Below are 22,029 nucleotides of genomic sequence, written 5' to 3'. Positions count from 1 at the left end.
AAGTATATTGGCCTACCCGACGACCGGACAACCACCTGAAGTGACTCAAGCGAGAACGCGGAAGCCCCTGGATAGCTTGGCCAGGTGCGCTCCCCTTCTCCCTCCAACTCATCAAGACCCCGCCATAGGAGGCGGCAAGCATCGAAAAGGACCCCGTAAAGGACACACCCCGTGATCGATCACATACGATCATCACCCCAACCGACTGCTGCGTGAAGCATATCCGCGTGGCAGCCAACCACCCCCATCCCTGAAGGGCCCTCAAGCCCCAGTTCTGCCCTGATCACCACTGACTTCCCTCGCGTGATTACCGGAAGAGCGTAACCCGCCCAAGCCGTCGGGTACACAAGGTGAGCTGTAAGGTCAAGATCCGCCGGATCAACGGAGTACCCCCTCCGACAGTCGGCAGTCCGGGCAACCGTTGGTGAGTTGCGATCGCGTCAGCAATTTCGTGATCCCGCTCCACCACATAAGCTTAAGTAGTGGGTCTAAGCAGACCCATTACATCAGGCCTGTACATCCCCGTGTTTTATATCCTAAGTACATCGCGCAGTGCTGATGCATATTGGGATATGATGCACTTTGTTCTCCAAGCTACTGACCAGCAACTAAGTCCAGCCGAAGTCGTATGCGACTTTGAAGCGGCTTTAGTGGAAGCAGTGCAAACCCAGTTCCGTGACGCCATTGTCTTAGGTTGTCTATTCCACCTGAAGCAGGCACTGCGGCGTGCGATGAAGCGGTATGCTATACCTGATGCAGAATGCAGTATAGCGATGACAAGAGGCGTCATCGATATGTTGACAGTGGCCAATCCGGATCAAGTGAAGTCGCGTGGGATTGCTTCGGCTCAGACGGAAATCAAGCAACGCTGTGAGAAGCAAGGAACTGCGTACTCAAACGCAAAGTGGCAGGAGTTTTGGGTGTACTTTAAGCGTACTTGGATTGACGGATACTCGGTGGAGCTTTGGAACGTGTACGGTCTTGATAATGAGCTTGTTGCGCGCACAAATAACCCGCTCGATTGCTTCAATCGCATTCTCAACACGCGCTTCCCCACTTCACACCCTTCCATGGCCACGTTCGTGACCGTGATCAAGCAACTTTCAGCCGAGTATGTTCAGCAGCTGGGTGATATACCTCGTGACCGTAGCAAGCGCGTAACGCGAGAGACCATTGAGCTGCCCATTGCCATCGATCTACCCAAGGCGCTCGAGGATGCGACCACATTTGACACTGATTCTGCGCCAGCGTCGGCAGCTACGACTTCAGATGGCGATGCGCCACTGCATCATGAAGGTGCCTGTCAGCACGGTGCTGCTGCTGTAGTGTTGTAGTAGTCTAGCTATCTAGCAACTAGCTAGTAGCTTTGCATTAATTTGCCAATGCCCTTTGCCTGCTGTCATGAGTGTGTTCTTCACGTATTGCCTTCAGATCGGCCGGCCCGATCCAAAACCTGATCCGTTCCGTATCTGTTCCAAATTCAAATCTACCCTTAGAGCAGGTATAGCCATTCAAGCCTGTGCTTTCAGCGTCCTCACAGCGCATAATTAATTATGCATGGTGCAACAATTGCATTGGTCCTTGTTTGTGATGTTGTGCTTGAGGATCAAGCCCATGGTTAAGCTGTCCTAACCACGATGCCATCATGGTTGGAGTAGAGGCAATCAACTGCGCTGCAACCGCAGCGGCGCCACAAAGGTCAACAACAGATCTCGACTTGCTGCCCAGCTGGAGCTGGCGCTGCAACTGCAACTAGAAGTCTCTCCCTGGACTGCCATGAGTTGGTAGGAGAGAGCACAACAGAGTAGAGCATTAGAGTAGCTCAGTTCACATATTACTTCCAACTAAGCAATAGGCGTTGCCTGTTGGTGGGAGTTCCAGCTCCCAAGTTCGTGTGGAACGTCACATTGTTGGATTGCATTCTCCAACACATATGCATTCATTAAAATGTACAATGTTGAGACGGCGGTGGAATGCTGGAACAGCAATGATAAAATCGTGCATCAATTCTTAGGCTATGAATGGCTGTTCGGGAGCGGTCACTCACTGCGTAAGGAAACCCCACCCACGAGCTGGAACCCAGCCAATATCCAGTCTGGGCGAGTTGCATGACTCGGAACAGATTCATGCCTGGAAACTGTTTTCGTGAACATGAATTTGGTTTCAATTCTTTTAAACCCGTAAATTCAAAGCGCACCGCTTTGAATTTATGGGTATTTTGGTGGGTGGGTCGAGTGAATAAACCATAACCCAAAAACACCGGCCCCCCAATTTACAGCCCTGACCGAGGCCGAGGACGACGTCGCCATGTTCTCGCTCGTCTGGGGCCTGTGGAACTATTTATTCTCCAAGGCGGAGCTGCACCTGCTGATTGTTGGGCTGGACGACGCGGGCAAAACGGTAGGTAAGTGCGTGGGCTGCTGTAGGTGGCGTGGAGAGAGAAACTGCACGATCTGATTCCTCGGACTTTCGTATTTCCAGACACTGTTGGAGCAGCTTAAAGGCATCTTCGGCAAGAAACCTGGCATTCCGCTGGACAAAATTCCACCCACTGTGGGGCTCAATAGTACGTCGCTTGTGTAGAGAAGGAGGAAGGAAATCGCTTAACATCATGTTACTGGAATTGTAGTCGCCCGAGTTGATATCAGTCGCTCGCGGATCATTTTCTGGGACTTAGGAGGCCAGGTGGGCTGCGGTGCTGTGACGGGGCTAGTAAAAGTGGTTAATGGAGCTGGTGGATGCGTGCTTGCAGGAGCGTCTTCGAGCGATCTGGAACAAATATTACAGCGAGAGCCACGGTATCGTGTTCGTGATCGACTCGGCCAATGAAGGGAGGTTCCAGGAAGCCAAGGAGACGCTGCGTACGTGGATTGATACAGTGTGTATGGAAGTTTGGCATTGCAATTGACATTCGTGGTGGTGATGGTTGCAGATGCAATGCTGTCGAACACAGAGTTGGCTGGCGTGCCCTTGCTAGTCCTCGCCAACAAGATGGACTTGGAGAATGCACGAACAGTAAACCACATATCCGGGACGTTGGATTTGGAGGGACACCAAGGAGCAGTGGCGAGCTATCCCATCTGCGCTCTGACAAGGTACGTTTATCGGCGTTGGCGATGTTGCCTCTGCTGTCCGCTCACTGTTGCCGTCATGTGTGCAGGGAGGGCATTGAAGGCGCGATGAATTGGCTGGTTGATGCTGTAAAATCTAGCGACAGATACTACGAAAAGTTAGCCGCCGGCAGCACGTGAGCCTCCAAACACTTGTTAGATTCAACAGTGCTGTTTGTTAGCATGTTACGGCCATTGAAGCGGAGCTGGCACGCAGTACGCAGCACAATAGATAAAGCGCCACTGCCTTTAGCTCGACCTGAAATTATGGCAGCGATGCATGTTCGTTCTAAGCAAAAACTGACAAGCATTAACCCGCGTTTGCCTCGTTCTTCTCAGCCTAACAATCACAAACGTTGGCCTAAGCCACTCTCTGTCTCTATGCAACGGGGCAACGAAGTGCCTTTCCTTCCCTTAAATCCCAGTTACCTACAGGTTGCGGTTGCGCGCCAGGGTGCTAAGCTCCACGAGCGAGTGGCCGGTCCGGAGAGCCATCTCCTCGGCCGTCTCGTGCTTGGCGAGCGCATCAAACGTAGCCTTGACGACCGTGAAGGGGTTGCGCTGGCCATGGGTCTTGGACACAATGTCCGTGATGCCGAAGCAGTCGAGCACGCAAGCCACAGTGTCACTCACGGTGAGTCCCTTGTCCTTGGGCGCCGGGCGCAGGAACAGCGTACAGCTGTTCCACTTGCCGCGCACCTCATGGTACAGCGTGCGGTTGTCAAAGCGGTCAATGTACGTGAAGCGCTTCATGGCGAGCTTGGTGCCGCGCTGAATGGCAATGGGCGGGGACGAGCCCTTACCCACGGCGTAGCCTGCCACGCCGCGCATGTTGCCCACGACCACCAGCGCGCGGAAGTTGACGATCCGCTCCTGCGTCGTGACCTTCTGCACCTGATCCACGTGCACGATCTGGCGCAGCATGCCCATCCGGCCGAGGTTGAGCTCGCCCTCGTCCTCGTCCTCGGCGAACTCCATCTCGTCGCCCTCCTCGTTCATGGCGCGCATGTCGCGCAGCACGCCGGCGTCGGGCGTCAGGTACTGTCCAGGCTGGTCCGGGTCTACGAGCGTTACGCCGTCCTTCTTGAACTCGTCCAGGAGGCGGCGGCGCACCTTGCCACGGTTCTCGGGGGCCACGACCATGAAGCGGCTCTTCCTGGCCGCCTCGGGCATGATCTGGCGGCGCGGCATGGAGTCGCGGCGGTCCTTGTCGATGATCTTGTCCACACCCTCGTCGAAGTCGTCGTCCGAGATGCGCCAGTCGTCGTCCGAAGAGAAGCTCGCCACCTGTAGCTTAGCGGCGGCGCTGCGGCCCTGCTGGCGCACGGCGGCGGCCGCTCCCGATCGCACAGCGAAGCGCTGCAGCATGCTAACTACCTCCTTGATGCAGCTGCAGCAACAAGAAACGGCGTTCAATCCCCAGCTCCGACCACGCGCCTGCAAGACACACGCATCTTACCTGTAGAAACCCCAACGAATGAGTGGCCGAACCTGCGGCTCCCCCGAGCTGCCCAAATCCCGTCAAATCCGCTCGATCGTTTTTCTCCTATTATGGAGCCTAGCCCTAAACGACCATCACTCTAACGTTTCCTTTCGGATGCGCCGTTTCCGCATTCCGCATCCGATGCGCCGCCTGTCCACACTATAGGAAGCTGCGTGTATGGCGTCCCGAGACGAAGAAGCGCAGGCCCCCACGGCCACGCGCTGCTCACGCGCGGACTGTACGTCGCTGCGCGAGGAGCTGGAGCTGCTGCGTGGCGACCTGCTGGAGCTCGAGGGCGAGAACGAGCAGCTGCACGAGCAATTGGCCACGCTGCAGTCCGACGCAAGCGCGCGCGAGGTGCAGGCCCAACAGAAAATACGGACACAGGACGACGACATCGTCCGCCTGAATGAGACGGTGACGGCGCTCACGGCGCAGCTGCAGCAGCGGCTCGACCAACTCCAGAGCGAGACGCAGAACCGTAAGACGTCTCCCGAGAAGGCTCAAACTGCCGTGAACGAGAAAGCGTTCGAGGCGTTACAGACGCAAAATGAGGTTCTGGAGACGAGATTGAAGGAGCTGCAAGCGCAGGCGGAGAGAGAAGCTACAGCGAGTTTGAAGGCTCAGAGACAGGTAGCCCAAGTGTCGGAGGAGAGCAAGGACAAGCGCAGCGAGCTCTACACGACGCTGAAAGAGAACGAACTGCTGCGGGATGAGGTCGTGGAGCTGCAGGAAGTCATCAAGAAGACTGCGGAGCAGGTGAAGGAGTCCCAAGCGTCGATGCAGACCATGCGAGACCAACTTGAAGCTTATCGCGACGCGGTGGACGAGCAGACGTTGGAGATTACGCAGCTGCATACCAAGGCGGAGCAGCTTGAACAGGAGAAATTGAGTGTGGAAGCGAAGCTGATCGAGATGGACGAGAGGGAAAGTGACGTGGACGCTCTGATGAACGATGCCAAGGCCAAGTTTGCGATGGAGAAGGCGGTACTGATGGCCGAACTGGATGAACTAAAACGAAAGTTGAAACAGCAGCAGATGCTTCGCGAACAGCAGCAACAGCAGTTCTTGGAGACGAAGCAAGTCGTAAAAGAGGTAGAGGAGGAGGATACTGCTCGTGGCAGCACAAGTGCTGCAATGGAAGACTTGGAGAAACAACTCGGAATGTTGCAAGAGCTGCGCATTCGAGATAAAAGCACAATCTCGGAGCTGAACCAGCGCATCCTCCAGCAGCAAAGCGATCTGGAAAGCCTTGCAGAGCATCTTAATGTCGACGCTGTCGTCGAAAGCGCTGTTCAGACTGCAGTGCAAAAACAGAAATCGAGGCTGGAATCGTTAGAGCAGGAGAATTTGAATTTGAAGCGACGCATGAAAGAGCAACGTGAGGTAATGCAAGACCTGGAGCTGCGTCAAGGTATCGTGGAGAAACAGCTAGTTGAGGCTGAAGATTGGAATGCAAAGTATGAAGAGCAAGCTGGTTTGGAGGATGTGGTGAAGTACCAGAAAAAGCTGCGTGCACAACTGGGACAGCAGCAGCAAGTAAATATTAAGCTGCGTCAAGATCTAAATGATCAAGTTGAGGCAGCTGGGAAGCTGTATGTTGCGTTTGAGCGTTTGAAAACTGAGGTTGGCAAACCTGCAGATTTCAAGTATGATGACTTTGCTATCGCAGATCACCTCAAGGGCCAACTAGCAATCAACGAGGCAGTAATGAAGCAAATGGAAATTCAAATTCACGAACTCGAGGCTGAACGGCTGCGGTTCCTGCAGAAGTTGAGAGACCAAGCGCGGTTAGCGGGTCACAAACTTTATGAGCAGCATGGACTGACCACTGAACAATGGGGTGCCGTGGAAGAGTTTATTGATCGCGTTAAGCACACACCGGAAGTGGTTAAGCGTCTTCTGCAGACAGGGTGTGAACCTGTGAGTACTTCTGACGAAAAGGAATTAGCGCGGCGAGCAAAGGATCAGCACGACGCCGTTGAGGAGCTTGAGAGAAAACTTGATATCAGAAGTGAGGAAAATGCGCTTTTGCTGAACGATATCGAACGACTTCATAATGAGTTGGAAGTAGCGCAGTTAGCACCTGTAGCTCTTACAGTGGCACAACCAGTTGGGACTACCGATGGTATTAGAGGTGAACTTTTGCGCGCGCTCGAGTCTGCTAAAGTGAAATCACAACGACAGGAGGGGGTGATTTATCATCTCCGAGCAGAAATTGCATCGCTACGAAAGGAGCGTGAGCAAAAGGGTGGCAAAAAGGAGGGGGTGCCTCAAAGCATTTCTTCAGTGGGTCTTGAACGATTGCCAGATGCAGTGAAAGAGAAAGCAATAGCCGAACTGCACAGCCAAGCGTACACAGAAATGCAGACGTCAACTCGCAACCTTAATGAGAAACCGAAGGTTTTTATCCAAACACAAGATTGCAGTGCCGAAGACAACGATGACGATTTGTCGCTGTCAGCTTCAAATGAGGAAGGATCTGCTTGCGTAGTGATGACTCAAAAAGAATATGAGCACTCCACGAGTAAACACCTACCTGCAGAGCATTCTCTTTCACATGAAACTGCAAGCAGAAAAGCCGGGGAAGACTGGAACAATCACGCTGATAACATCGCGTTAGTGGTGGCAAAAGCGATTGAGATGCAGTTTGCGCTACTGCAAGCACAAACGCGACCACAGCTGACCCCAATACCCCCTCGTGTTCCTGCTGAGGACAAACCTGCTTCTCCTACTGTTGCACCTGTTCACAATAAAGATGAGCGTGATATAAAACCACCCAACTCGAGTGGCCTAATGTCTCCATGTTCGCCAATGCCCCGTGGAATAGTAGATAACTTGGCCTTTGAAAGTGAAGATGAAATGGTGCAGCAAGTTGACTTTCTGCGGGAGCTGAACGTGTGCCTCGACGAGTTGGTGGCGACGGAAGTACGCAATGATGAACTTCAGCTGCAGCTGCATCAACATGAAGAAGTATTTCAATCCTTGATGGATCAGCACACCGTCTTATATCAACATTTCTTCCAGATGCATGCACAGTACTCCAACGCTGAGATTCGACTTCGAAATGAACTGGACCAAATGACACAAGAAAACAAGGACAACAAGGTCAAGTGCCAGCGCTATGAAGCTGGATTGCATCTGCTCGGTGTCCAAAACCAGCAAAGTTCTACAATGACCGCTGGTGCATTTGTAAGTGGAAATGAAGCCCAACTCCGCTCGGAGGTAATTGAACAAACGCGAAATATTGCTGCTTACGAAGTGAACGAAGCTCGACTCAAACGAAAGTATCAACAGCTTCATAATGAATGGCGCAGCAGCACGGAACACAACAAACTGCTGCAGCGTGAGTGGAGTGAGATGGAAAAGACGCTTAAGTATCGGGTCTTGTACCTAGAGACGTGGAAGCAGGGTGCCGACGAGATGATTGACCGCATGGAAAAAACTCTGGAGAAGAGCGTGCTTCGTGAATTTGCTGATCAGCAACAACGTGCAATGACTGGCGTGCTGAAGAAGTACAACGCACTGGGTGAAAGTTACGCAGAAATGCATGCCAAGTACTTAGAGATGTATGAACTACCAGCACGATTAACCAAGACACAGCATAGTCTCATGGTTCTTCAAGCCGAAAAGAGTGCAAGAAGTGGTGCAGGAAATACAAGTGGGGAAACCGGTTGCGATTCAGATATCCTCCACGACCGGATAGATCAACTTGAGAACGAGCTACAGGCGCAAACGGAGCGCGTGAAGACGCTTGAAGTAGCTGATCGAAAGGCTTTAGTCGATTCTGACGAGTTAGTGCAGTTGCCACCGCTCAGAAGACGTTCTGGAGATGACAATGAGCTTCGAAATGAGAACGCGCTGTTGTACGAGAGAATTAACGAGGTGGAGCAGCTCTATGAGAGCCTTGCACTCGAATGTGCAAAGTATAAGGATATCGCTACGTTGGCGGCTTCTCAAGCCAACGTTCTCACTACGCGCGCTGTCCAAGAGCAGGGCAACCGAGAGCAGCAAGAGGAACGACTTCGTGATTTGATGGCTTCCTCAGAAGACCACGCAATTGTAGGCGAGCTCCAGCATCAATTGATGCAAATCAAGACGACCTACCAGCAATTCCTTGTGCAGTACGACCTAGTAACGGAGACGCAACAACAAACACTCCTGAAAAATCAGCGACTTGAGCTGGAGATGGAGAAAAAGGCCCAGGAGCTATCTACAGTTCGTGAAAAGTCAAGCGATAAAGTCCAAATTCTCGAGAATGCGATCGGGCAAGTGAAAGAGCGTGACTGGACCGCGCGAAACACGAAGTGGGAGGCTTTCCGGAAACGTTTAGATTCATTGGAAGACGAGATATTGGTCGAACAGCAGCGCCGAAAGCAACTGGAGAAAGATTTGGAAGACAAGCAGACTCAACTACCGCTACTTGAGCTTAAGCAGCAACGTGGCAATCAAAGCGAGGTTGGCCGGCTAAAGAGCCGGGTAGACGCGCTGGAAACTCGTGAGCGCTTACTCATGGGTCAGCTTGAGGCGGCGACAAAGGCGTCAGGGCCCAGGGAGAAGGAAACCCGGCTGCAAACAGAACTTCGTGAAGCGAAAACGCTTAATGAAGACCTACTGCGCCAGCTGGAGACAATTCAAGCTCGTGTATCGGAACTGCTGCGTCTAAATGGCGAGCTCGAATCGGGAAAACGTGAGCTACGGTGTGAATATGAGGACCTGGAGCTGGAACTACAATACGCTCGTTCGGGTCTCACGGATGGGGAGAGGCGAGAGCACGATAATCAGCGAGGTTTGGAGCACGGCTCAAGTCACTCTCCGTTAATGCGGCAGAAAGTTGGGTTGTACGAGAAGGATCAAGCTCAGTTACAGCAAGCTGCCCAAGCGACAATAGCGAGTCTGAAGCAGCTCGTAGGAGAAAAGAATACCCTCATCAACGAATATCAGCGGAAGCTTGCGGTCGTACGTGCTTCAAGTGTTCAGGACAAGGCACAGGATCGACTGGAAACCACGCAGCTCAATAAAAAGCTCTATGAAGAAAACCAACGCATGATTGGGCAACTCAAGGAGGCCATGAGTACTATCAGCAGTATGGAGCGATCTGGCAAGAGTAAGCAGGCTTTGCAAGCTGCGCAAGAGCGGCATGACCATGCCCTGCAGGAGTGGAAGCAAGCTGAAGTTGCATTGGAAGGTGCAAAGCAAACGATCCGAGAGTTCCAGATGGAGCGAGAAGTGCTGAGGAATGAACGAGACCTTGCTGAAGCGCGAGCGGGTGAAGCACTAGAGGAAATCATTTTGCTGAAAGAGAAGGTTATGGAGTGCGAAAAACACAGCCAGAAATTGGAGCATCAGGTCGCGTTCGTCAAACATGATGTGGTCAAAAAGGAAGAGAAGCTAAAGTTGTTGCGTGACGCGATTATCAAGCTGAAGGAAGAGTTTCTCAAAGCTGAAGATCGCCATGCTATTGGGATAGCCAAGGCACAACACGCGATGAACCAAGACTTTCACACTAAGAAACGAAAGGAGAAAGAGCGACGAGAGGAAGAAGAGGACGAGTGGCGCGAGGAAAAGACACGACTGCAAAGCCAGGTGCAAATGCTTCAGGAAAAGGTAGCCATGTTGAAGAAAAGACAAGATCAACAACAACGGAGGAGAAAGCAGATCGAAAACGAAGAGAAAGAAGGGAAAGAGAGCTCTTCAACGGCCGAACTGCAAGTGATGAGGGAGGAGATCGAACGTTTGAAGTGGCTTTTGAAAGAAAAGGTGGTAAATGAAGCGAGGGCAGTAGAAGAGCTTGAGAAGAAAATCAAGATCCTACAGGCCCAGAACCTTGCACTTCGTGAGGCATCCACCCATACAACAAAACCGTCGGCAGATGTAGCCGATGAGAAGTCGAAGCGCGAAAAACTGGAAGGAGAGCGGAAGCTTCAACATCGTATCGACATTTTGATGCTACGTCTTAAGGAAAAGCAGACGGATGTGTCCGGCAAAGACAGCGAGATCGAACGTTGCAATGAGCGGATATCAAAGTTAGAGTCTGAGCTGCAGTCACATCAAACGAGGATTGAGAAGGAGCGGTTGGCAAAAGCAACTTCCGCGCCAGCAGTTGCTCCTGTGTCTGTGAAACAGCAACTTGAGGAGCTGGAGCGCCAGAACTCCTTCCTCCAGGAGACATTGGCTCTGAAGCGCAAGGAATGGGAAGAGTCGTTTACCACGCAAATGGAAAAGTACGAAGCGCAGTTGCAGCGTCTGCGTCGACGACTCATGCAACATAGTATACCCTCGACTGATGATGATGACGACGACGTCGATGGGACAAAGGGACAAGGAGCCAATTCACGATTGCGGCGTGAAGAGCAGCGCTTCCTTGTCGGGCAAGAAGTTCAAGAGGAGCTTCTAGCTCTTGGTGACGAGCTGCGTAACAAAGAGCAGGATATGGTGGCAAAAGACACGAAGTTGCTGGAGCTGGAGCTGGAGGTCGAAAGTATGCGTCTAGAGTACAAACGACTACAGCGGAAGAATCAACTTGGTGGTGTCAATAGCAGTGATGAGACACCAAGCCAGCGTCGGGGCGCTAAAGGTGGGGGCCGAGGATCAACGTGGGCGGCACAAGAGCGGTTAGAACTGGAAGAGGTGATAGAGAACATGAAAAAGGTGATTGAAAAGCTGCGCACAGAAAATGAGAAACTGAAGAAGGCGGCGGCGAAGCAGACGCTGGTGTCTCCCGAGCGAATGGACTCGCTGCGACGCAAGTTGAAAGAACAAAAGGATGCCCGAGAACGGCTGGAGGGACAGCTGGAGAAGTTACATCATGAAAGCGGCGAGCTGAAGAAAGACAAGTTAAGGCTTCAGCAAAAGCTGCGTGCTAAAACAGCTTCTTCCTCTTCGGCAAAAACCGAGAGCAACGCATTTGAGCTGCAGCTGAAGGATAAGGATCGACAGCTCCTAGACGCAGAGCAAGAATTAGCGGAATTACGACACCAGGTACTTCAGCTGGAGCTCCAGATCGACCAAAGCTCTTACGTTGAGGAAGATGTGAAGAGCAAGCGTGAACAAGAAGAGCGCTTGACAGAACTGCAAGCGCAAATACTGGAGCTCGAGGATGAGAACACAAAGCTAACCAATGAATTAGCGGCGTTTGACGAAGACTTCTTCGAGGAAATCGAAGACCTCAAGTACAAATACGCTCAAGCGGTTCGCGATAAGCGCCAACTGGAAAAGCGACTTGCAGGATCTCCTGGCTCAACAGCTTCACGCCGAAGGAGCTAAGCTATGGAACACTGGCAACTTAGTAGTCGTCGCCACGAGACACAACCTCCTTGCACGTCGGGCGCAGAATGATCGTGTGCTCGTACTGCGCCGTGTAGCTGCCCTTCACATCCACAAGAGGCGGGTACGCTGTGACGATGCCCGTGTCCACCAAGTTCTTGAGTGCCATGAGGTACTTCTCCTGCTTGGCACCCTTCGGGTTGATGGTGGCCGAGCCACCGTCCTCGCGCTCGATCCATCGGCGGCACCACGGAAGCGTGCCGAACGTGCGGGTGATGTGTCCCAGCAGCTTCTTGGCACGCGGTAAACGCAGAGGCACGTGTGGGGCGTCGAATGCCTTCGCGTAGTGCGAGCACTCACCATCCTCAACCACGTACCCGCGGCCAGTGGTGTTGAAGGTCTCAATGGCGAAAATCTCGCCCTCCTCCATCTTTGTTTGGTCCTCCGTCTTGACGATGGGCACGCTCTTGCCGGCGTGGATCTGGTAAGGGCCAATCGAATGGCCGTTCAGGTTGCGGATGGACTTGACAGGGTACGTTTTTCCCTCGATGGTTACCTCGAAGGATTCCATCACTTCCTGGATGTCAGCACCGATCTGGCCAAGGCGTGCGTCGATACCCGCACTAGCCACACCAGTCTCGGTAGCTGCTTTAGCGGCCTCCAGAAGCGGGTCAAACTGCGGGTCGAACGCAACGGTCCACGCACTGTCGATGATGCGTCCGTTAATCTGCGTGCCGAAGTCCACCTTCATAACATCGCCGTACGACAGAACAGTCTCGTCGCCCGAGTTGGGCGTGTAGTGCGCCGCCACGTGGTTCAGCGAGCAACCCGTCGGGAAACCAATGCCGCGCTGCATATATCAAGGCACCAGATTATCAGAAAAATAGTCTTGCAAACGATACATGACACCGTTCCAGGGTACTTACAGCAAAGCCGGCCTCGACCACGAGCTCGCGGTTCTTGTTCTCGAGTTGCGTGCACATGTCGATGAGCTTGACGCCGGGCTTCATGAGGCTCTGCGAGAACTTGCGCACGTGGCGGTGCACCTCAGCGGCGTGACGCACGGTCTCGTACAGGTCCTCTTGCGCACGCTCCAGCGCGCGCTTCTCCTCGCTCGTGGTGCGGAACGTGTTGAAATCGCCCGGGTGGTCCTGGATCTCGCCCACGGGGAATTGGCCGTCCGGGAAGAGCTTCTCGATGGGGATCGTGGGCGGCTCCGTCTGGCCCACGCCCACGTAGCTGTCCGTGAAGCCTTTGACGCCGCGGAACGGCGGCAGTTTGGAGCCAGCTGACGCGCCACCGTTGGCCGCCTTGCTTTTCTTCTTTTTGTGCTTTTTCTTCTTCTTCTTGGACTTGGCGCTGGTGTCGCCCTCGCCATCGGCTGCTGCCACCTCGCCGCTGTGCTCGGCGTCCATCATCTTGACGTCCTGTTGGGCCTCCGGGACCGCCGCCGCTTCCTGCTCCTCAAGCTTCGCCATCGTCTTGAGTCCTGGAACGAGTCTTGGGAAATGAGATGCCGACGCTGCTCGCGGCTGGTAGACCGTAACCAGTCGTTGACCATCGTAACCTAGGGTAACGGGGTACAGACGTGTTTCTATGATCCTGTACTTTGAGCAAGCAGAGGAGGAAAAGTTTTAGTCTGCACGTAACTACTTACTCGACGACGTTGTTTCCTGATAATAGTGTAGTTTCGAATCTGATGGTGTAGGTTGGTACCAGGTCCAGGCCGCTTTTCCGCCGACCTTGAGCTTCTCGTTGCGCGTGCGGTACCAGGTGGCTCAGTCCGAAGACGAAGGCCGAGATTGGATCACTATATGCTAAGCAACTGCACCGCACGCGGTTCGCGCCAGGGGTCTAGCGATTGCCTCTAATTTGTCGGATTCTTTGAAGTATCTATCAGCCAGCGACACAAGCTGTTCTAAAGTACTGAAGCCCGACATCGTCCTCCTCGCTGTCGTCGCCGTATTTGCAATGGCCACCGTTGTCGGTCATCCATTGGAACAGCCTCGCCTGCTGTCACGCGGCCAAGAATATCGGTCAAACCCGAGCCGTTGTTACCAAGAAAGAGAGTGAACTGTAGTAATGCTGTTAACCGTAAGCATAGATTGTATCTAGTCGTTGTAACAATCACGGGCTTGGCTGGTCGGGCCGTCGGGTACGCTCTCCATCCGGCGGCGCTGTCTCCGACATCTTACCAAAGTGCAGCTTCAAACGGCCACGTTTCGGCGCTCTTGAAGGATCTTGCGATACTTGTCCAGAGTATCGAGGTGCTGGCTGAGGGACTGTCGGTGCCTCTCGAGTACCTCCCTTTGGTTGCCCGGGACGGTGTTAACGTGTCTAAGCGTCAGACTGTCGAGCGTCTCACGGTGCTTGTCGAGCGCCTTGCGATGGCTCTCAAGAGCTGCATGGATTCGAGTCTCCTGCTTCGGCATCATCGCCGACGCTGGTTCGCACCCCGGGAACGGAAATCGTGCAGCGCTGTAATGAGGTGTGGTAATAAGCAGGATCTAGCAGAACCCAGCTTTCGATTCCTTGAAGCCAGCGTGAGAAGTCAACACTGCTCCGTTGTCCGTAATGACACGTGCTGCCTCCTTTAGCACGAGGAAATCGATACGGGTGCTCGTCTTGGTGCGATTACCAATCCGCAGTCAGGCAGAAGCACCTTGAAGCTGCTCGTTACAGGAAGCTTAGGAGACTTTAACTCCCCATCCACCGATGCCCGAGGGTACGACAAGTCTGAAATCCAGAGGCGACACGTAAATGGCGGCTATGGTTAGATGAACTTTCGTATATTTCACAGTGTAGGAAAGCGTAAAGCACTTTGAGAGGAGAGCTGGCCCTGCTGCCCAGTCCAGACATTGGTAAGGTCTGTCCGTGCAGCTCTCTCAAGTCTAACTGCACGCGTTGTCCTGCAGCCTGCACGCACTTCAACATTGTTCTCATGAACGCAGCTTTCGCAGCCAATTCGAAAGGTGTTCTCGAAGATGTTGTTGCTGGGTACACCCCGAGGCTTCGCTGGCAGTGCTTCACTGCTCCAGCAAGCTCTCATTCTTCATTTCGCTCCGTCAAGCGCACTCGTCCAAGCTCCAGCGTCACACAAGCGCTGTCCTCTGAAGATTGCTGAGGGATACCCGCCCATCCAAAAATGCTACATTACGTTGTCTGATGTTTGTGGAGGAAATCTTGTGGACAACGATGTGATTGATGTCAATTGCAATACTCACGAAGGCACTAAGAGGTTCTGCCTCGAACTCTCTTGATAGGATTGAAGTGGACACTCACATGTAGCTTTCGGTCCGGGCCGACTCCGAGGCCATAACGCGATTTGCCTTCAACCAAGCAAGTTGAGTACAAAGCCTACCGACGCAACCATGAAGTTCAACGTCTTCCTCCTCGCCGCCATCGCCATGCTCGGTATGATCACCGCTGCTACTGTCGACCAAGGTGCCGTCAAGACTCCCGCGGAAGCGCTGGAGAAGATTCAGGCCTCTGACTTGCCTGCTGGTGTCACGCTCACGGGGACGACCGAGAAGATAGACCCACCTGCTTCCGCTTCAGCTGTCGCTACGAAGGAATCCGACAAGGACGACAAAAAGGAGCAATTCGGCTGGGGCGTCGGTGGTCTCGGTCTCGGTCTTGGTGGTGGCTGGGGACTTGGTGGTTGGGGAGGGTGGGGTGGTTGGGGAGGCTACGGACCCTACCGCTTCGGCTTCATGTGCGGCGGCTACCCTGGCTGGGCGTACCCGATGGGCTACTGGAACATGTATGGTGCTGGTCTGTACGGCGGTGGCTGCGGTCTGGGCACCCTTTTCGGCGGTCTCTACTACTGCTAAGTTGTAGCTTGGGACTGCGTGCAGTTGAATCAGTGGTGCTGCGTCGAGGTGCTTTGCGGTCGAAGCAGGGTCCGAGAGAGCAGCGTCACTTATCTTTTGTCGCTGCGGATGATAGTGCCACCTCTACGTTCGCTGCATAACAATCAATACACACTGCAATTAGCTTGTTGAGCCATTGAATTATTCATCAAAAGGAGTAGCAATTGTCAAGGCTCCACTGAACTGGCAAGCACGGCCTTGGCGAGCATCTTGCCATGGGACAATGAGCTTTTCGCCTCGTCACTATTGTCCTCTGCACATGTGTCAAACGTGTATAGAGGTGAGCCGCGCATTCGCGCTCGGCCTGCAGAAGATAATATCCGTTGTTTTTAGAGTTACCACCTCCCACGTGAAGTGTCGATTTTGCATCGAAGTGATCCGCTACCTCCTGGTGGTTGTCGAGTTGAATGCTGCCGCAGCCAGAGAACGTATGCGGTGCAGTGAGTCCCGGTTGGTGCTCGTAGTAATGTGCCCGCATGTGCTAGGAAACCCTTCCGCAGGATGCAAGCCTGCTGGCTTGAAGACTTGTACTCATGCATCGGACGTATCTAGTCCTACTTATTGGAGAGCGTCTTCACACTAAGATCAATTCATATCATTCATGCTCGAACGTCTAAACGCAGTCTCGTTGGTTAGCCTACAGAACATTTTGCCACACTTTACTGGCGCAAATGTAGGCATTGACTAGTATTATATAGGAAGCTGCAAACTTTGTAGATTTTATTTTCAGTAAATTTTCAGTAAAATATATTCAAAGTCAACCACAATGCTCCTCTGGGCCCTGCTTCCGACCGCAGGCTCAACTGCACGCAGTCCCAAGCTACAACTTAGCAGTAGTAGAGACCGCCGAAAAGGGTGCCCAGACCGCAGCCACCGCCGTACAGACCAGCACCATACATGTTCCAGTAGCCCATCGGGTACGCCCAGCCAGGGTAGCCGCCGCACATGAAGCCGAAGCGGTAGGGTCCGTAGCCTCCCCAACCACCCCACCCTCCCCAACCACCAAGTCCCCAGCCACCACCAAGACCGAGACCGAGACCACCGACGCCCCAGCCGAATTGCTCCTTTTTGTCGTCCTTGTCGGATTTCTTCGTAGCGACAGCTGAAGCGGAAGCAGGTGGGTCTATCTTCTCGGTCGTCCCCGTGAGCGTGACACCAGCAGGCAAGTCAGAGGCCTGAATCTTCTCCAGCGCTTCCGCGGGAGTCTTGACGGCACCTTGGTCGACAGTAGCAGCGGTGATCATACCGAGCATGGCGATGGCGGCGAGGAGGAAGACGTTGAACTTCATGGTTGCGTCGGTAGGCTTTGTACTCAACTTGCTTGGTTGAAGGCAAATCGCGTTATGGCCTCGGAGTCGGCCCGGACCGAAAGCTACATGTGAGTGTCCACTTCAATCCTATCAAGAGAGTTCGAGGCAGAACCTCTTAGTGCCTTCGCGAGTATTGCAATTGACATCAATCACATCGTTGTCCACAAGATTTCCTCCACAAACACCAGACAACGTTTTGTCGGAATATACCATTTTTGTTTCAGTTCTAGCGTTGAGCAGCTCAACTTGAACTCGTCTTGCAATGCAAGCCTACAGCACGACGCTCACTTCAACTTGAAGTGAAAACCTCCCCGTGCAAATATGTTGCACCACCAAATAGAATACTTTTCATAGCTCCTTTTGACCAAGAAGCGGATCTTCGCTGAGACGGATGGCGTCGTCTGCGCCCGAGACCGACAGTCAGGAGACCAAGGTACGCCGTTCTCCTCCCCCTACATCCCGCACATCTCCCCCGCAACCCACACTCGAAGCAGGGCTCTGCATCCCGAGCAAATACAGAAATTGTGAAAGCTAATCCGAAATATCCCTATTTTATCTAAAATGTGTATTTTATTAGGAAGATACGCTGCCTCAGGAGCCGCTGCTCAAGTACGAGCGCGTGGGCGGCCATTTCCACGCTGTCTTCAAGGACGACTCGCTGAGCTGCATCGCGCTGCACGTCAACTTTGTGTGCGCCGGGACGTACGGGGGCAACGTGCTGCTGCTGGAGCTGGACGGGAGGTTCATCCGCCGGCTGCATCAGCACTACAAGAAGGTGAACCAAGTATGCATCGATGAAACGGGCCAGGTATGACACAAAGGGTGCAATTTGGGCCGGGTTCCGGGGTTTCTGAGTCTTTTTTGTGCAGTTTATCGCGTCGTGCTCGGACGACGGCACGGTGGCCGTGTATACGCTGTTCCCGGGAGCTTCTACGACGTCGGCGGCTGCTGATATCAGTGGACACAAGCATGCTAGCAATCAAGGCAGAGACGTGGCACGACAGATCTCCGTGTCGAGCACCGGAGGAGAGGTGAACATCTACAATTACTTCAGTGCAGTGTACGCTGTACAGCTTGAAGACAGATATGCCATGAAGAGGGAGAAGAGCTTTGCGTGCGGCGGAGTTGGGGGGCAGTTGATTATCAACAGGAAGGGCTGGATCATTGATAAGGAGAGTACGGTGCATGAGGGGGAAGGGCCTGTGCAGGTTATCCGCTGGAAGGATGGACTCGTTGCGTGGGCGAACGACTGGGGGGTGAAGGTGTACGACTCGAACAATGACCAGCGCGTAACGTACATTGAGCGACCTCCGAACTGCCCACCGATGGAGCTGTGTCGCTGCCATCTCGAGTGGCAGGGCAACGATGTTCTGCTCGTGGCGTGGGCACATACGCTGCGTGTAGTAACGTTCAAAAAGGGACATTCAGGTCAGCCAGCGTCACCAACTTCAGGTGCAGCTCTGGACGCTGTGGAGCACTCAAATGGTGCCATTACGGCTGAAGTTGTGGCGCTGCTTACGTTCGACTTCTTCGTTGCTGGAATTAGTCCGTGGGGCGGTGGCTCCGTCGTCTCGGTGCTGGCATTCCGACCACCTGGCTCCGGGTCATCGTCCACTGGGCCTCCAACGTCTCAAGGAAAATCGACGAAAGTGGAAGGCGAAGGCGAGAGCGGTGAGATGCCGTACCCTGAAGTCCACGTTGTGCGGCTGGATGGCAAGCAAGTTAGTGCAGACTTGTTGAATCTCAAGGGCTATCAGCGGCTGCGTGCTTCGGACTACATGATGCCTACGCTTCGCTACGCACATGCGCATCAGTCAGAGTTGGAGTCAACCGATCCGTCGTCCATCTATGACGCTGGTTACGGGCAGCTTGCATACGTGTGTACTCCAAAGGATGTTGTTATCTGTCGCCTGCGTGACGCTGACGACCGCGTGCAGTGGGCGCTGGCACGAAAGCAGTATGCCAGAGCCCTTGACGTGGCCCTTCACGACCCACGTGCTCTTCGACGCGTGGTGCTCACTGACGTTATGGAGACGTACCTTGGCGATCTGCTGCGGCAGAAGAAGTTTCAGAAAACTGCAGAGGAGATCCATCGGCTTTTTATCGGTGGCGGCGAAGATTACGCAAATTTGTGGGAAAAATACGTCTACGTGTTTGCCCAGCGTGGGCAACTGAGTGCTATTGCCTGCTACATGCCAACGGCCAGCCCGCGGTTGCCCAAGGTGCAATACGAGATGGTTCTGAAGCATTTTTTGGATTCAGATCCGGGTCAGCTCCTCGAGCTCATTCGGAAATGGCCGAAGCCCCGACGACAGGACACTTTAGCAGCAAAGCAGCGATCGGAAGGCGACGCCTCCGCTGTTGCACCGGAATACACCGAAACAACGCATGTGTTTGAGCCCCTGTATGACGCTCAGGCATGGATTAACCAGCTAGAGACGGTTGTGCGTCGCCGACGCATTGCTGAGGCGGACGCAGAGCGATTAAGTGTGGAGACAATGTACCTGATGGAGGCTCTCGCGGAGCTGTACACAGCCACAGAGCAGTATGACCACGCGCTGCGTATTTACTTAAGCCAAGGTGAGTTCTGCTCCAACAAGGACTTCGCATTCAAGCTTATCACCGAGCACCAGTTGTGGTCGCTGGTTGCGAACAAGGTGGCCAACCTCATGCGCATCGATAAGGCAATTGCTGTGCGGATGCTCGTGAATCAGACGGAACAGCTCAAGATCAGCGATATTGTTACTCAACTTGAAGGCGAGCCCGAACTGCTGCACACCTACCTGCACGAGCTCGTCCTCCACCGATTGGGTGAATACAACTCGGAGATTTACTCGGCACTGCACGAGAAACAGGTTGCACTATATGCCGAGTTTGCACCGGATTTCCTACTCAAGTTCCTGCAGACGAGCAACTTTGTGCCGCTGGAGAAGGTAAATTTGGGGTGGTTGCGATGCCGTTAGGTGAGCTCTGGTACTTAACTGATTCATTTTTGCTGCTATTAGGCTTACAAGTACTGCAGCGAGCATTCTCCTCCGCTCTGGGACACGATGATCTACATCTTGGGTCGCATGGGGCAGCACAAGAAGGCACTCGACCTTATCTTGACACAGCGTGGTGATATCAACCAGGCCATCCAGTTCGTGCAGGATCACGATGAAGGTCTGTGGGACTACCTCATCGATCTAAGCCTCACGAGCAAGGACAACGTGGAGGAGCTGCTGAAGTTCGCTTCGCAGCATAAGATTGACCCGATCAAGCTCATTCGCAAGGTACGCAGCGCAGTCGTGATGGTATGCGGGATGGCTCAATTTACTAACGCTTTTTATCGTACACACCTGACAGATTCCTGACGACATGGAGATTGTAAATCTCAAGCAGAAACTGATCGCGATCATCGCCAACTATCGCGTTCAAGTAGGTGGCGATTGTGTTTGTTGATGGAACAAATCAAGCTGCTCATTTGCTGATCACTGTGCCTTTGCCATACAGCAAAACCTGTGCGTAGGTTCTCGGAAGGTGTTTGACAACGACCGCGTGGAGCTTCTGCACCGACAAGTCACTGCACACAAGCGAGGTCGGCGCGTGGCCGCCAAGAAAGCGTGCGCCATCTGCAACGAGTTGCTGCGCGCGCCGTCCACCGGCATGGAAACGGTCCACGCGTGTGTGTTCGAGTGCGGCCACTGCTACCACCTCCCGTGCCTTGAGGAGAAGATGCGCATGTGGAAAAGCGCCGAGGCCGTGGAGTCCGGCGACTTAAACCGCGCGCTCGGCTGCTTCGTGTGCGACCACAGCACACGCGCGTACGCACGTTCAGGCGACTTCAGCCAGCAGATCGCATCGCTGACCGCACCACCCGCGCGAGGCGTGACCGAGGACCAGCTGCAGCGTGCGAAGGACAACCTCCTCGCAAGTGTGGCGGAGTAAGGCCAGGGTATTGAGTGCAGCAGAAGTTTGCGTTGAAAGGTGTCTGTAAATCTACACTTTTTGGTGGTGTGTACGTTTCCCAAAGTTACTGCGTGTTCAACGTTGACGGCGATCCTCCACTTCCGTAACCGTGAATGGAACTGAAAGAACCTCGCTCAACACTGCAATGACAGACCTGCACCTGCGTTCCACCTTCCTGCTCTGTACGACGCCATCTCCCTGACAAGAAATTCAAACCTCCTAACGGTGAAGTCCCCAAATTCGCATGATATTTTATTTATCGGCAGCCATTGCTGACCCCCCGAAAAACAAACTCCGAAGTCGGTTGCGCGCGTGATCCGATTCCAGTGTTTACTGCCACTCGATCCGTTCGCCAGCAACCTAAACAGGAGCCAGAGCTAAGCAGTCCAACGTCCAGTCAACTTACTCCTCGTCCTCCTCACCGCCAGCAGCAGCGCGCTGAGCGGCGCGACGACGGGCGACGCGGCCGGGGCGGCCCTGGCCGTACGGCGACGTGACGGCGAAGTCGATGTGCTTCTCCGAGTCCATGCGCACGAGGAACGAGGGCACGTCCACGAGCTGCTTGCCCACGCGGATGTGGCGCTGCTTGATCAGCACGCGCGCGTGGTGGATGCTCTTGGCCAGGTTCTGCTTGAAGACCTTGGTCTGAAGACGACGCTCCAGCAGCTTCTGCACGTTCAGGCGCAGCACGAAGTCGAGCTCGTTCTCATCCTCAGCCAGCACACCGAAGCGCTTGAGGCGACGCAGCAGCGCCGATCCCTCGAACAGGCGCTTGGGGTCCTTGGGGTCCAGCGTCAGCAGCTCACGGGCGGCCTTACGCAGCTTGGAGAGCGCGAACTGCACACGCCAGATCTCGCGCTTGCAGCGGAGGCCGTACTCGCCCAGAAGCTTGAGCTCCTGGTCGAGGCGCTCCTTCTCGAAGGCGCGCGACGGCGTGCGGTACGTCTTGCGGTAGTTGCGGTGGCGAGAAATCTTCGGCATTTTCGAGACTTCTTTTTCAGGCGAATGCGATGGGAGTGGAGACGTCGGGGGCACGTCGC

General features: G+C 53.9%; 6 protein-coding genes across 7 annotated transcripts; 3 read left to right on the top strand and 3 right to left on the bottom strand.

The window, feature by feature from the left end:
* Positions 1-2,307: 2,307 nt before the first annotated feature.
* Positions 2,308-3,251, top strand: KRP23_406 (ADP-ribosylation factor-related protein 1; the record flags this gene model as incomplete). Its single annotated transcript, XM_067888774.1, has 6 exons — positions 2,308-2,400; positions 2,482-2,566; positions 2,630-2,685; positions 2,753-2,861; positions 2,933-3,095; positions 3,161-3,251. The coding sequence occupies 6 exons, from the start codon at positions 2,308-2,310 to the stop codon at positions 3,249-3,251; spliced, it is 597 nt and encodes a 198-aa protein (XP_067750965.1).
* A 288-nt stretch (positions 3,252-3,539) lies between these two features.
* On the bottom strand, positions 3,540-4,724 carry KRP23_405 (30S ribosomal protein S5; the record flags this gene model as incomplete). The annotated part of the gene is made up of 3 exons (XM_067888763.1): positions 3,540-4,500; positions 4,570-4,617; positions 4,696-4,724. The coding sequence occupies 3 exons, from the start codon at positions 4,722-4,724 to the stop codon at positions 3,540-3,542; spliced, it is 1,038 nt and encodes a 345-aa protein (XP_067750964.1).
* A 46-nt stretch (positions 4,725-4,770) lies between these two features.
* On the top strand, positions 4,771-11,859 carry KRP23_404 (the record flags this gene model as incomplete). Of its 2 annotated transcripts, XM_067888752.1 has the most annotated exons (2): positions 4,771-6,516; positions 6,668-6,676. In XM_067888752.1, 2 exons carry the CDS (start codon positions 4,771-4,773, stop codon positions 6,674-6,676), a joined length of 1,755 nt encoding a protein of 584 aa, XP_067750963.1. The 2 variants fall into 2 exon arrangements, with proteins under 2 accessions (XP_067750963.1, XP_067750962.1); XM_067888751.1 differs by having other exon boundaries at positions 4,771-11,859.
* A 19-nt stretch (positions 11,860-11,878) lies between these two features.
* KRP23_403 (Methionine aminopeptidase 2B) lies at positions 11,879-13,337 on the bottom strand (the record flags this gene model as incomplete). The annotated part of the gene is made up of 2 exons (XM_067888740.1): positions 11,879-12,709; positions 12,786-13,337. 2 exons carry the CDS (start codon positions 13,335-13,337, stop codon positions 11,879-11,881), a joined length of 1,383 nt encoding a protein of 460 aa, XP_067750961.1.
* A 4,095-nt stretch (positions 13,338-17,432) lies between these two features.
* KRP23_402 (Vacuolar protein sorting-associated protein 41-like protein) lies at positions 17,433-20,968 on the top strand (the record flags this gene model as incomplete). The annotated part of the gene is made up of 6 exons (XM_067888729.1): positions 17,433-17,474; positions 17,619-17,849; positions 17,911-19,974; positions 20,047-20,313; positions 20,387-20,458; positions 20,534-20,968. 6 exons carry the CDS (start codon positions 17,433-17,435, stop codon positions 20,966-20,968), a joined length of 3,111 nt encoding a protein of 1,036 aa, XP_067750960.1.
* A 423-nt stretch (positions 20,969-21,391) lies between these two features.
* Positions 21,392-21,970, bottom strand: KRP23_401 (40S ribosomal protein S9-2; the record flags this gene model as incomplete). The annotated part of the gene is made up of 1 exon (XM_067888718.1): positions 21,392-21,970. One exon carries the CDS (start codon positions 21,968-21,970, stop codon positions 21,392-21,394), a length of 579 nt encoding a protein of 192 aa, XP_067750959.1.
* Positions 21,971-22,029: the final 59 nt, after the last annotated feature.

This window comes from Phytophthora ramorum, assembly GCF_020800215.1.
Source record: "Phytophthora ramorum isolate Pr-102 chromosome Unknown Phyram_PR-102_s0001, whole genome shotgun sequence".
Lineage (NCBI taxonomy): Eukaryota > Oomycota > Peronosporomycetes > Peronosporales > Peronosporaceae > Phytophthora > Phytophthora ramorum.
This window is presented reverse-complemented; position numbering and strand designations above follow the sequence as displayed.